Genomic DNA, 12636 nt, shown 5'->3' with positions numbered 1-12636 from the left:
GGCAAATCCAGAAAGACAGAAAACTGGTTAGCACTGACCGGGTGGGGAGGAGGAGATGATACAGGGTTTCTTTTTCAGGTAAGATGAAAAAATTCTAAAATTGGTTCTGGTGGTGTTTGCACAACTCTGAATATATGAAAAACCATTGGATGATGGATACACGAGAAATCACTGAATTGCATGACCTAGGAATTGTATCTCAACAAAGCTATTAGAAATAAAACTTGAAAAACTAAAAGATCAAAATGCTTATGGTATGATTATTATTTCATAACATATCTTATAATATAGAAACAGTACTTTCTCTCCCACCTGTTTAGTCAATAATGATTTGGAAACAGTTGAAACCATTCCTTACTATCTTCTAGGAAGTGGATTTTCCTAAACAAGCTATGTCAACAATGTAAGGGTTGTGCCTCAGAAAAATCAGTGTTTCCACACCCATAGACACACACACACCTGTATGAACATATGCATATGTAAATATGCATCTAATATATAATTAGTCCTTTGCTTGTCACAGGTCATTCATCACTATGGATTAAAGAAAAGACTGTAGAATTTCCTTCTGATTTTGTGCTGTTAGTCTTGTTTGAGTTACTCTTTACATTTTGAAAAAGATCCAGTCACAAGAATATTCAATTAATTAATGTTTGTACTCAGACTGACATTCTATCTTTTGAGCTGTAATTCTTGAGGAATACCAACATCATCTTCAGTGAAGCTGATGAAGTCCTATTTGTTAATTTTCAGCTTCCTAACGAGGATCCTGAAATTTTTGAAGTTTCATCCAAGTGTCTGTCTATACTGGTTCAGTTGTATGGAGGGGAAAATCCAGAGAGCCTGTCTCCTGAAAATGCAGAGACCTTCGCTGATTTACTGACATCCAAAGAGGACCCAAAGGACCAGAAGCTTCTGTTGAGGATTCTCAGAAGAATGGTGAGTCCACACAGAAATTGGGTGGGCCGCCTCAGTGGTAGCTGGAAGACGGGGAGTAGTCAGGTTTCTCGACCTCCTTTTATTAAAGAACTCATGATTACCTTTGCCTGTAGTCACCTACTGTTAACATTCATCATATTCCACATATCTATCTGTATATACACAGAATTTTTGCTGAACTGTGAGAGAGTTAGACATATTATTTGTGCTTATCCCTTAATATGTGAGTGTGTATTTCCTAACGAAATGAATGTTCTCTTAACTATAGTTATCAAAGTCAGGAAATTTACCATTGAGACAAATCTTTTACTAATCTGCCATCCATATTCCAACTTTGTCAGCTGTCCCCATAATGTCCTTTATGGCTTGTTTTCCAATATAGATTCCAGTCCAGCATCATGTATTTTAGTAGACAGATGTACTTAACCTGGAATAGTTCTGTAGCCGTTCTTTGTCTTTTATGAGGTTTCTAAAGAGTGGGCCAGGTATTTTGTAGAATTTTCCCTCCATGCAGGTCTCTCTGCTGTGTTCTGGACAACTAGATTCAGGTAAGTCCCAGAAGAACCATCAGATCCAGAAGTTCATCATGTCTATTTGCCATTTACTGGTGATGTTAGTTTTGATCACTTCATTAAATCAATGTGTAGTTATTATTTTTTAAATTTTTTAACAGCTGCAAAATGGAGATTTTCAAACTCACAGTATTTCTAACTTCCATTATTGTACATTAGGGAAAAAATTCCCTTTTGCACCTTTTATGTTTTGTTTTTAAAAAGGTGTATATACTTGAAGGTCCTTTTGAAGACTTTTTACAACAAATCTTGTTGTGCTGGTTTTGAAGGCCATTGTTACAGTAGCTATTAGTGAAGTCAGTTGAGGAGTAGAGGTCTCATTAGTTTGTGTCATGTTTTGGCTTGTCTGTGTGTGGTCACTTCTAGATCCAGCTATTGTGAGGAATCCTTTGGCAGCAGAGGCTGTGGATGCTCCAGAGAGTTGTCCGCAAGACAGTGTTTGTGTTAATTTGATAAATAGCTGCAGTACAGGATGGAGCTGAATCTCCATGGCAGGTTTTGGGTGACAGAACTAAAAGAGAGATGAAGTTACCCTCCTAGCTGCTACATTTTACCTTCGTATAGCCGGACCTCCCAACCCCAGCCGTGCTTCCTGCCTAGTGGAGTGGCTCCCTGCATAACACAGTTTAGGTGAGATTCCGAGTATGCAGGATTAATACTTCTGGGCGCAGTAGATCTTGGTATGGTAATCCAGCCTAGCACTAGGTGACTGAATCACATAGTAAGGCAGGTATTTCCTCTTCCATTTCATTTGGCTCTTTCTGAGAATTTAAAGGTGAAACTCTCAGTTTGGTATTACTGTGTCTTTAACACCTCTTTAATCTTCCTTTTTTAATAGAGAGTAAGCCTCTCAGGTGACCAGCTTTTTCACTAGAGAGTAAGCCTCTCAGGTGACCAGCTTTTTCAGTAGAGATTTTATTCAGTTAAAAAGGGAGCGTCGATGTGAAATCAAGTACTAGAAAACGTAGTAACATGAGTGATATGTAGATGTGGCAAAATTGTGTATTTAGTATTGAATTACAAAAGCTTGGGGAATATTGACCTCCTATCTGATATGATTAATTTTATAGAGATTCACCATATCTTATTTGAAAATCTTAGGATGAAGTTTCGATTGGAACTTATAATTTTCAGATCTTTTCAGCATGGTTTCTTAGGCTATATATGACATGACCCCGTAGGGGTCACCCGGGCAGTACTGTTGTCAAGCAGTATGATAATATTTCTGTCCCAAAATGTATGAACAGTCACACTAAGTGGGCAAATAAAAACTATATGTGACTCCATGGGATTCAGGTTTTGCCACCAAATATGTTTTTAAATGAAACTTACAAAAATAATTGATTTTCATAGCTTTCTAGATTTTAGATTTGCAGATGGGAGATTATGGACTTGTCTCTGAAATAAATTACATCATTTTCTAAAACCAGATTAACTTAATCATGCAGAAAACAGTTAGATACCAACTTAGTCAAAGTAACCAGACTACACCATCTTTTAGTTAATTTCACAGTCTGAAATGATTTCCTTATAGTTTCTGACCTACCCCCTATAGGACCGGGTAGGTTTTGTTTGTGGGACAAAAGTTGAATCCTAGTGACTTTATCTGTGTGTGTGAAATTAAAAGTAGTTTGTGGTGCTGCTCATCCTTTTTTTTTTAAATTGTAGTAAACATAATATAAAGTTTGCCAGCCTTCTGTGATAAGTGCTTTATCATCTTCTGAAAACTTTCTAAATTACCCCTGAGTCAGTCAGTGTTGGATTCAGGTGATGCAAAATCAGGGATTCTGGGTCTTAAGCTTGCCTATCCTGAGGCTCCATTCTGCTTAAACCTGGTACTGAGTTCAGCGTGTTTGGAGAGAAACAGCAGCAGATGACGCAGAGAGGGGTATGGCGCCAGCGCCCACTCCCCAGCTGGTGTGAGCCTCCCTGCCTCCTCTCTCTCACTGCTTCCTGTCTTCACCTCCGTGGCTGCCGTGGATTTGTAACTGTCAACTTGCTGTTCTCACCTTCACACCTTACCCTTGTTCAGGGTGGTGATGCGGTCTTGTTCGTTTTTGTATCTTCAGCGTGTTGCAGTGCCTGGCCCCTAAAAGGTGGTCCGCCGATGATGTTTCTAACTGTGATAAGGACTTTCGGTGCATCACCTCATTTAATCGTCACAGCACTCTTAGAGACCAGCTCCAGTGATTGTTCCCATTTATTTGTAGGTTAAAAACTAAGGCTCAGAGAACTTATGTAACACTCCCTGGGCCACCAACTGGGAATGGGCAGGGCTAGCATCAACCAAGTTCAATTGACCTTCACCTGTACCCTTGCCAAGTAGCTGACTGCTTTGCCACTGCTCTGCCGAGTACTGATCTGGACTCTGAGGGCACCCAGTAAGCTGAATCTGACTGAATTTTGATCAGGAAGGCACCCACGAGATTCAGTCTTCATTATGGGAAAATATAGAGTTGTTACTCTGTGCCTGCACTACGCTGGGGATCCTAAGACAGTCAAGCATGGTCTTCCTGCTCCCTGTTCTCAGGGAGTGAGGCAGAAGCACGAGCTTCATTATGAAGCAGAATCTGATTGGTGCTGGGGTAGAGGAGCCAGCAGGGCCGCAGAAACAGTCCCTTGGGGGAGGAAGTTGAGCAGGACATGGTGTTTGAGCTGAGTGTGGAGGATGTGTTGGTCATCCATGCGTGGACCAGGAGGAAGCACATCCTGAACAATGGCCCCGAAACCCACAGGGCCAGACAGACAGACACGAGAAAGGACAAGACAGCCCGGGGGGACCAGACATTCGGAGTTCAGACAAGTGGTTAGAATTAGGAAGTTCCAGTCTCTGAAACTAGAGGACAGTGGTAACATCTCAATTGAGTTCAAATTACATTGACTGTGGAATAAGGCTTTCTCATAGCACCTGGCCTGCAATTGGAATTTAATAAGCAGCCACTGAGCTGAGTAAGAAATGTCTATAAAATAATCTCTACTTTTGTTGTGGGCGAGTATTCATTTTTGCTCTTCATTGTATATTGTCTGCTCATTTGAGTGCTTTATAGATGCACAGGTGAGGCTGAGAGGTACTTTGATAGGCATTCAGTTGGCCCTCAGCCTGACACTTCAGTCCCCTCCACTCTATCGCCTCCAGGTTTCTGAGGAATGGGTGAAACTGGATGGGCGGATGCATGGAGGATGGGAACCTGGGAGAAAGAAGGAATGTGACAGATTTCCTGTACTTAAATCCTTAAATCATAAGGGGGCTGGCTTCTTAGGCTCTCCTACTTGGACTGGAGGAACTAGATTTGATAGAGAGACAGGGACCAGTCAAGATTTGTTACCTGCTTCAGTAACTGGATTAAGGAGGCCTGTTAATTGCAGCCTTCATTTGTAAGAAGTTAAAAAGGAAAAGAAAAGCTCCTTATGTACCTACCTTATTAAGTGCACATTCATTCTGAGAATAGTTCTCTTTTTCTTTTTTTTCCTTAATTGAGGCAAAACTGACATATAACATTAGATTAGTTTTAGGCATTTAAGATAGTGATTTGACATTTATATATATCACAAAATAATCACCATAATAAGTAGAATTAACATGTATGGCATACATAGTTACACATTTTTCTTGTGATTAGAACTTTTAATATTTACTATTTTAGCAATTTTCAAATATACAGTATAATATTATTAACTGTAGTCACTGTGCGATATACATCACATCCCCATGACTGACTTATTTTATAACTGGAAATTTGTACCTTTTAATCTCCTCACCAGTTTTGCCCCACTCCCCACCCCTCACCACTTATCTGTTCTCTGTATCTATGAGTTTGGCCTTCTCTTTCTTTTTTTCTTTTACGATTCCACATATAAGTGAGATTATGTGGAATCTGTCTTTCTGTGCTTGACTTACTTCATTTAGCGTAATTCCCTCAAGGTCGGTCCATCCATGTTATCACAGATGGCAAGATTTCATTCTTTTTTTATGGCAATAATATTCCATTGTGTATGTGCATCACATCTTCTCCTATTAGTGGACATTTAGGTTGTTTCCATATCTTGGCTGTTGTAAATAATGCTGCAGTGAACACTGGGGTGTATATATCTTTTTGAAGTAGTGTTTTTGTTTTCTTTGGATGAATACCCAGAGGTAGAATTTCTGGATCTTAAGGAAGTTGTATTTTTAATTTTTTGAGGAACATCCTCACTGTTTTCCAAGGTGGTTGCACCAAATTATATTCCCACCAACAGCGCACTGGTGTTCCCCTTTTTCCATGTCTTTGCCAATTCTTGTTATTTTTCTTTTTGATAATAACCATTCTGACATGTGTGAATTGATATCTCATTGTAGTTTTGATTTGCATTCCCATGATTTGTAATGATGATGAGTATATTTTCATGTACCTGTTGGTTATCTGCATGTCTTCTGTGGAAAGCTGTCTATTCAGATCTTCTGCCCATTTTTTAATTGCTTAATTTTCAATTGGATTGTTAGGTGTTTTCTTACTCACTTGTATGAGTTCTTTCTATGTTTTGGACATTAATCCCTGGTCAGGTGTATGATTTGCAGGTATCTTTTCCCCGTAAGGGAGGCTGCTTTTTCCTTCTGTTGATGGTTCCCTTCATTGCACGGAAGCTTTTTAGTTTGTTGTAGTCTCAGTTGCTTGTTTTCGCTTTTGTTGCCTCTACTTTCCGTATCAGATCCAAAACATAGTCTCTAAGACCAGAGTCAAGGAGCTTACTGCTTATGTTTTCTTCCAAGAGTTTTGTGGTTTTAGCTCTTACGTTCAAGTCTTTAATCCCTTTTGAGTTAAGTTTTGTGTATGGTGTAAGATACTGGTTCAGTTTCATTCTTTCACATGTGTCCGGTTTTCCCAGCACCTTTTATTGAACAGATTGATCTTCCTCTAGCTTATATTCTTGGCTCCTATGTCAAAAACTAATTCAGTGTATAGGCATGGGTTTATTTCTGGGCTCTCTATTCTATTCCATTAATCTGTGTGTTTTTCTGCTAGTACCATACTGTCTTCATTGCTATATACTTGTAATATAGTTTGAAACCAGGGAGTGTGATGCCTCTAGATTGCTGTGGCTACTTGGGGTCTTTTGTGGCTCCATACAAATGTTAGAATTGTTTATATCTGTGAAAAATGCCATGGGAATTTTAATAGAGATTGCATTGAATCTGTAAATCACTTTTGAAAGGCTCTACTCTCTGAGACCATCTCTTTTTAAGCCCTAAATGAGAAGTGCCCACTTTTCCCCAAGCCTGAGCAAGCCTGAATGATTTCAGAAAGGGTGACCCCAAATACACTTGGCCCTGCCATTTCTAGGACCCGGTAATGAGTGTGTCTTGGAGAAGGCAATGTCAACCCACTCCAGTACTCTTACCTGGGAAATCCCATGAACGAAGGAGCCTGGTAGGCTACAGTCCATGGGGTCGCAGAGAGTCAGACACAACTGAGTGACTTCACTTTCGCTTTTCACTTTCATGCATTGGAGAAGGAAATGGCAACCCACCCCAGTGTTCTTGCCTGGAGAATCTCAGGGACGGCGGAGCCTGGTGGGCTGCCGTCTATGGGGTCGCACAGAGTCGGACACGACTGATGTGACTTAGCAGCAGCAGCAGCCATGAGTGTGTCTGTGACAGGTACACTGTGGTCTCTAGAGAGCTGTCTTGGGAATATTGTGGCAGTTTCCTCCCTATGACTTACACAAAAGGCCCTTTCTTGAAATATTTGTTTAAACTCCCAGTCTTGTGACTAGTAACTTTGTAAAAACAGAATTTGCACTAACAGATGAAAGAAATAGGATGTTTAATTTGTAGTGATGGTGTTGGGATATGTTTTGCCCCAGCGTGCTCTTCCTTATTTAGTCTGTATTTAGAACATTGAAAAAATGTTGAGGAAACCTAAGGATTTAATTATGTAACTGTCATTTACCAGGAAGTTTGGTGGTTTTATAATTATACTTTGCACTCCGGCTTTACTGTGATAGAAACCCTTCAGATCTCTTCCAAGTTTACCTGTCCCCTAAACTTGATAATCAGAGGGAGTTTTTTCAGTGTAACGATTGCAAATTAAATACCTGTCTCTTAATTAAAGCTATCTTACTCTAATGCTCAAAATGTTGACTACATACAAACCACCACAAGCTTGTTCTATAAAACTGGCTTAAATGTATGCTGTTGACTACTCTATGAAAGAAGAGGATGGTCCACAACAGGGTGATGGTAACATGCTGGGGCCACATTCACCTGCCCACCCACCCATCCACCTGGTGCAGTAGAGATGGGAGGAGTGGGACTTGGGATCACTCTCTGAAGATGATTAGTACTAAGTTCAGTTCAGTTGCTCAGTTGTGTCCAACTCTTTGCGACCCCATGAACCACAGCACGCCAGGCCTCCCTGTCCATCACCAACTCCCGGAGTTTACCCAAACTCATGTCCATTGAGTCGGTGATGCCGTCCAACCATCTCATCCTCTGTCGTCCCCTTCTCCTCCCGCCTTCAATCTTCACAGCATCAGGGTCTTTTCAAATGAGTCAGCTCTTCGCATCAGGTGGCCAAAGTATTGGAGTTTCGGCTTCAGCATCAGTCCTTCCAATGAGTATTCAGGACTGATTTCCTTTAGGATGGACTGGTTGGATCTCCTTGCACTCCAAGGGACTCTCACAAGTCTTCTCCAACACCACAGTTCAAAAGCATCAGTTCTTTGGCACTCAGCCTTCTTTATGGTCCAGTTCTCACATCCATACATGACTACTGAAATGACTAATCCATTCATACTAATCCAGTCTTGTAGTCATAAATGGATTAGTATTAAAGATTATTACAAATATCCACTCCTTGGGGGCCCTTTACCCTGTGCCTTTCAGAAATCTTGCTATATGCTCACCATCATTTCCCTTCCAAATTCTCATGTGGGCCCCCTCGCCCTTTCATTTTCACCATAAGAACAGAGATGTTGTGTTGCTAAAAATCGGTGTAACAGTAGTATCTTCAAGTACAGAGTTTTCAAAGCTCTGAGGATACCAAATAAGAAAAGGAGGAATTCTGCAGCCGTTCGTTTCTATTTCAGTAGCAGGATAAGTTGTAGATGTCAAATCAGAAGGGACCTAATTTCTATTAGAAAACTGAAGAACTATTCCTTCAGGTGGAGCACAAAGGCAAAATGATACTTCTCTCTCTCTCTCCCTTTCTCCTAGCTAATTTTTCTCATGGTAAATCCTTCTTTTCTTGGCTTATTTTCCTAAAGGAGAAAAACATGGGGAGATTGTTGTGAAAATTTTTAGAGAAACACTGTGTACCCAAAGGCATAAAAAGCCATTGTAATCGATTCTTGTGAAATCTCATCCCTTAGAACATTTCCCTGAGACTCAGAGGATTCTCTCAGGAGTTTCCAAGAGGGCTCTTTCCCTGAATCCATACACACCATTCGTGGTTAAGCATCTCTGCCCATGTTTGCCATAGGACTCGCAAGTTATTGAAAACTCTTTAATTTAGCTGTATCTTTCCACCAAAGAAACATCTTGCCTAAAAAGTTTTTCCTTAGTTTCCTGAGATTTTCAGCAAGACAGAATCAGGAAGTTTATGGCCAGTGGAATAAGGTCATCATTTACTGCCAGTATTCTTAGGACCGAAACTTCTGTGTTTCTGTGAGTGAAACCACATCCACCTCAAAGAGCCCGAGGAAGTGTGTGGATCTTTGCTGTAGGTTTCCTGAGGGTGTGCAAGTAACAGAGAAGGCATCTGTAAAACCCGCTTTGAGCAGGTCTCATTCCCCTCCCGTTTCCTGTGCACACCTTGCCCCTCGCCCACTGCCCCCTCCGCTTGGAGGCGCCTCATGGCCAGGCTGGGGTCCTCCCTGTCTTCCTTCTCTGTCTGATGGCTGTGGGCCCTGGGCAGCATCACTGCCTTCCTGTTTTGACTTTTTTATCTCAGAAGATTCAGCTCTCTGCTCACCTCCTGAAATTCCTCTATCAAATGAAATTCTTTCTCCAAGGGTCCTCTCCTCTTTCAAGTTTCCATTGCCGTGGATGGTATTTTTACTCACCTTTCTGTTATAAAAACCACACAAAAATTGGGAGGGTGAACACCTGCATGATCAAGAATTATCAGAACTGTTATTTTACCATATTTTCCAAGTTTCTCTGTATACTTTATTCACACAAAGTGGTGTCACCGTGATATTTCTCATTTCTGTGTGTGCCTTCCTCTGACTTTAATAAATGAACTCTGTCCACTGGAAGAATGGTTAATGTCTATGTTGGATTCATAGGAATACCTTCCTTTATTCTAAAGGGTTGTTTTCAAGTTGTTAAGCTGTACATAACAAAGAATCAGAATTGGGTTTTGGGTTTTCAGTCTTTAAATAATTATAGGAAAAACTGAAGATAAAATAATTTCAGTTGATATGTTAAATATTTATCTGAGAGAGTATCATATTTTTTTGAACTTCTTATTTTGTATTGGGGTACAGCTGATTAACAGTGTTGTGATAGTTTCAGGTGGATAGCAAAGGGACTCAGCCATACACATCCATGTATTCATTCCCCCCAAACCCCCTCCCATCCAGACTGCCACGTAACACTGAGCAGAGTTCCATGTGCTGTTGGTTATCCATTTGAAATACAGCAGTGTGGACATGTCCGTCCCAAACTCCCTAACGACCCCTTCCGCCTGGCAACCGTAAGTTCATTTTATAAGTCTGTGAGTCTCTTTCTGTTTTGTAAATAAATTCATTTTTGTATCATTTCTTTGTAGATTCCTCATATAAGGGATGTCATGTGATATTTCTCCTTCCCTGACTTATATCACTCAGTATGACACTCTCCAGGCCCATCCATGTTGCTGCAGATGACAGTATTTCATGCTTTTTAATGGCTGAGTAATTCCATTGTATATATGTACCACATCTCCTTCATCCGTTTCTCTGCTGATGGACATTTCTTGGCTATTGTAAACAATGCTGCAGTGAACACTGGGGTGCATGTATCCTTTCACATCATGTTTTTCTTCAGATATATGCCCAGGAGTGGGATTATAGGGTCATACAGTAGTTCTGTTTTTATTTTTTTAAGGAACCTCCATACTGTTCTTCATAGTGGCTGGACCAATTTACATTCCCAACAGTAGTGTAGGAGGGTTCCTTTGAGAGAGTATTTTAAATTCAAGCTGTTAGAAAAGTTGAATTTAAAGGTGAACTATAAACTCTTATTGTTGTTTTGTGTAAACAAGTGCTTTTAAATTGATCACCAGCAATATTTGACCATGTTTAAGATAAATGATTTTGCAACAGAGGAGTTCCTTTTTGTTCTGGAGTAAGTAATTCTGGAAAACTAACCACTTAATGTAGATTCACTTAAACTGGCCACCTAACAACTGTGGTAAATAATGACAAAATGTTTGACTGGGGCTTGATCTCAATAAATGAAACTGAAAGTTAATTAAGTTAATTGATTTTGTCTTTTAACTACATTCTGAGGGCATTCTTATAAGGAGTTAATAGCCTTTTGTAATACTATACAGGAAAAGTCTTCACTAAGAGTGACCACTCAGTCAGCAACCAGTTATGACGTGCCTGCTCAGTCCTGGGGATAGAACCGTGAACAACACAGACTAGGAACGCTGCCCTACTGGAGCCTATGGGGAGAGTGAGATGATAACTGCAATCACAAACTATTCCTACTTCAGATAATAAGAGCACTAAGAAGAAAAATACTGAAGGAAAGAAAGGAAGTACAGTGGGACACCTGCTGCTCTAGCTGATGTGACCAGGGAAGGTCTCAGCGAGATGACATCTCAGTAATGACCTAAAGGAGGTCAGGGGGCCAGCATTTACTAAGTCTGCAGGACAGGTGCCTCCCCAGCGTGTGCTGGGAGCCCCAAAGTAGGCTGTGTGTCCAGAGCAAAATGAGCAAGGAATAGATTTATCAGGCACGAGGGAGATGATGGGAAAGGCTTTGGTGGAGGGAGGAAGTTACCCTTGCAGAGATCATGTTTTTCTTCAGATGTATGCCCAGGAGTGGGATTACAGGGTCATGCGGCAGTTCTGTTCTCACTCAGGCCTTTATCCTGAGTGAGCAGGGACCTGCGGAGGGTTTGGGGCAGAAGGCTGCCACACCCAAGAGCAGTCACTGAAGCAAGTGAAGGGCGAGAGATGCTAGCGGGTTACTGGCACCCCGGGAGTCCTGGTCAGGGCTGGGGCAGTTATATTTTGGATAAATCTTGAAGACAGAACCAATAGAATTTGCAGAAGATTGGATGCGAGCTATGAGGCAAAGAGAAAAGTCAAAGGTGATTTCAGTTTTAACTCAAAACCTAAACGGGCAAAACTCAAGAGGAGCTTATCTGGGGGATGGAGTGGAAACTGAGAGCAGAGTTTGGGATGTGTTATGGTTGAGAAGCCTGCCAGACATCCAAGTCAGTCGGAATGTCCAGCTGGCTGTGGGAGCTCCAGGACTGGAATTCCAAGTGAGAGGTGTTCGGACTGGAGGGAGAAATGGTGAAAGGTGGTGATCAGGGCACAAGCTGCTTGTATGTGGATTCTGGAGGACTGCCACGTAACAGCAAAGGTCAGGTCTCAGGTCTAACCACACAAGCAAGTGTCTGAGATGTGGAGGAAACAAGGTCATGGGAGGGAAAGCCAGAGACCTGAGTGGTGCTAGAAGGACCCTCTTTATAAACAAAATGTTGCCAAGCACTGTGACAAGCGTGGTGCTGGGGACAAGGACAGAGCTGGGGACGGAGTGATCCCCAGAGAGCTGCAACAGGGGAGAGTAGCAGGTGCCATGCTCTGGTGACATTAGATTTAAAGCTGGGGAGGTCTGAAGGGGGGATGGGAAATGGTCAGGAAGCAGCAAAGAGAACCATGGAGCCACCTCCAGGCTGGTGGTCAAGAGACGCCTGCAAGGGAAGTACTGTCATGGGGGAGAAGCTCGGTGTTTTCATTAGAGCCAGAAAGTGAAGGGAACATCCTGGAAGAGGTTGAGGATGTAGGAGATGGTGCTGGTGACTGTCCAAAGGGCACGGTGAACAGAGGTCAAGAGGAGGGGTGAGCAGGGAGCCGGAGAAAGGGCTGCAGAGAGCCTTGTGGATGTGAGTCCAGGGCAAGAGGGGTGACCAGGGCTCTGCTTAGC

The 12636-nt window shown here is 41.7% G+C and overlaps 1 protein-coding gene across 4 annotated transcripts in view; it reads left to right on the top strand.

The window, feature by feature from the left end:
- Positions 1-12636, top strand: part of ULK4 (unc-51 like kinase 4) — a 524814-nt gene that overhangs the window by 400964 nt on the left and 111214 nt on the right. For all 4 annotated transcript variants that reach the window (XM_061127855.1, XM_061127853.1, XM_061127854.1 and 1 more), the window contains one exon: positions 754-939. In XM_061127855.1, coding sequence (XP_060983838.1) covers positions 754-939 — 186 coding nt within the window. The remainder of the gene's footprint in view (positions 1-753; positions 940-12636) is intronic.

This window comes from Dama dama, chromosome 24, assembly GCF_033118175.1.
Source record: "Dama dama isolate Ldn47 chromosome 24, ASM3311817v1, whole genome shotgun sequence".
Lineage (NCBI taxonomy): Eukaryota > Metazoa > Chordata > Mammalia > Artiodactyla > Cervidae > Dama > Dama dama.
Note: the sequence above shows the minus strand (reverse complement) of the source record. Positions and strands in the feature narration are given on the sequence as shown.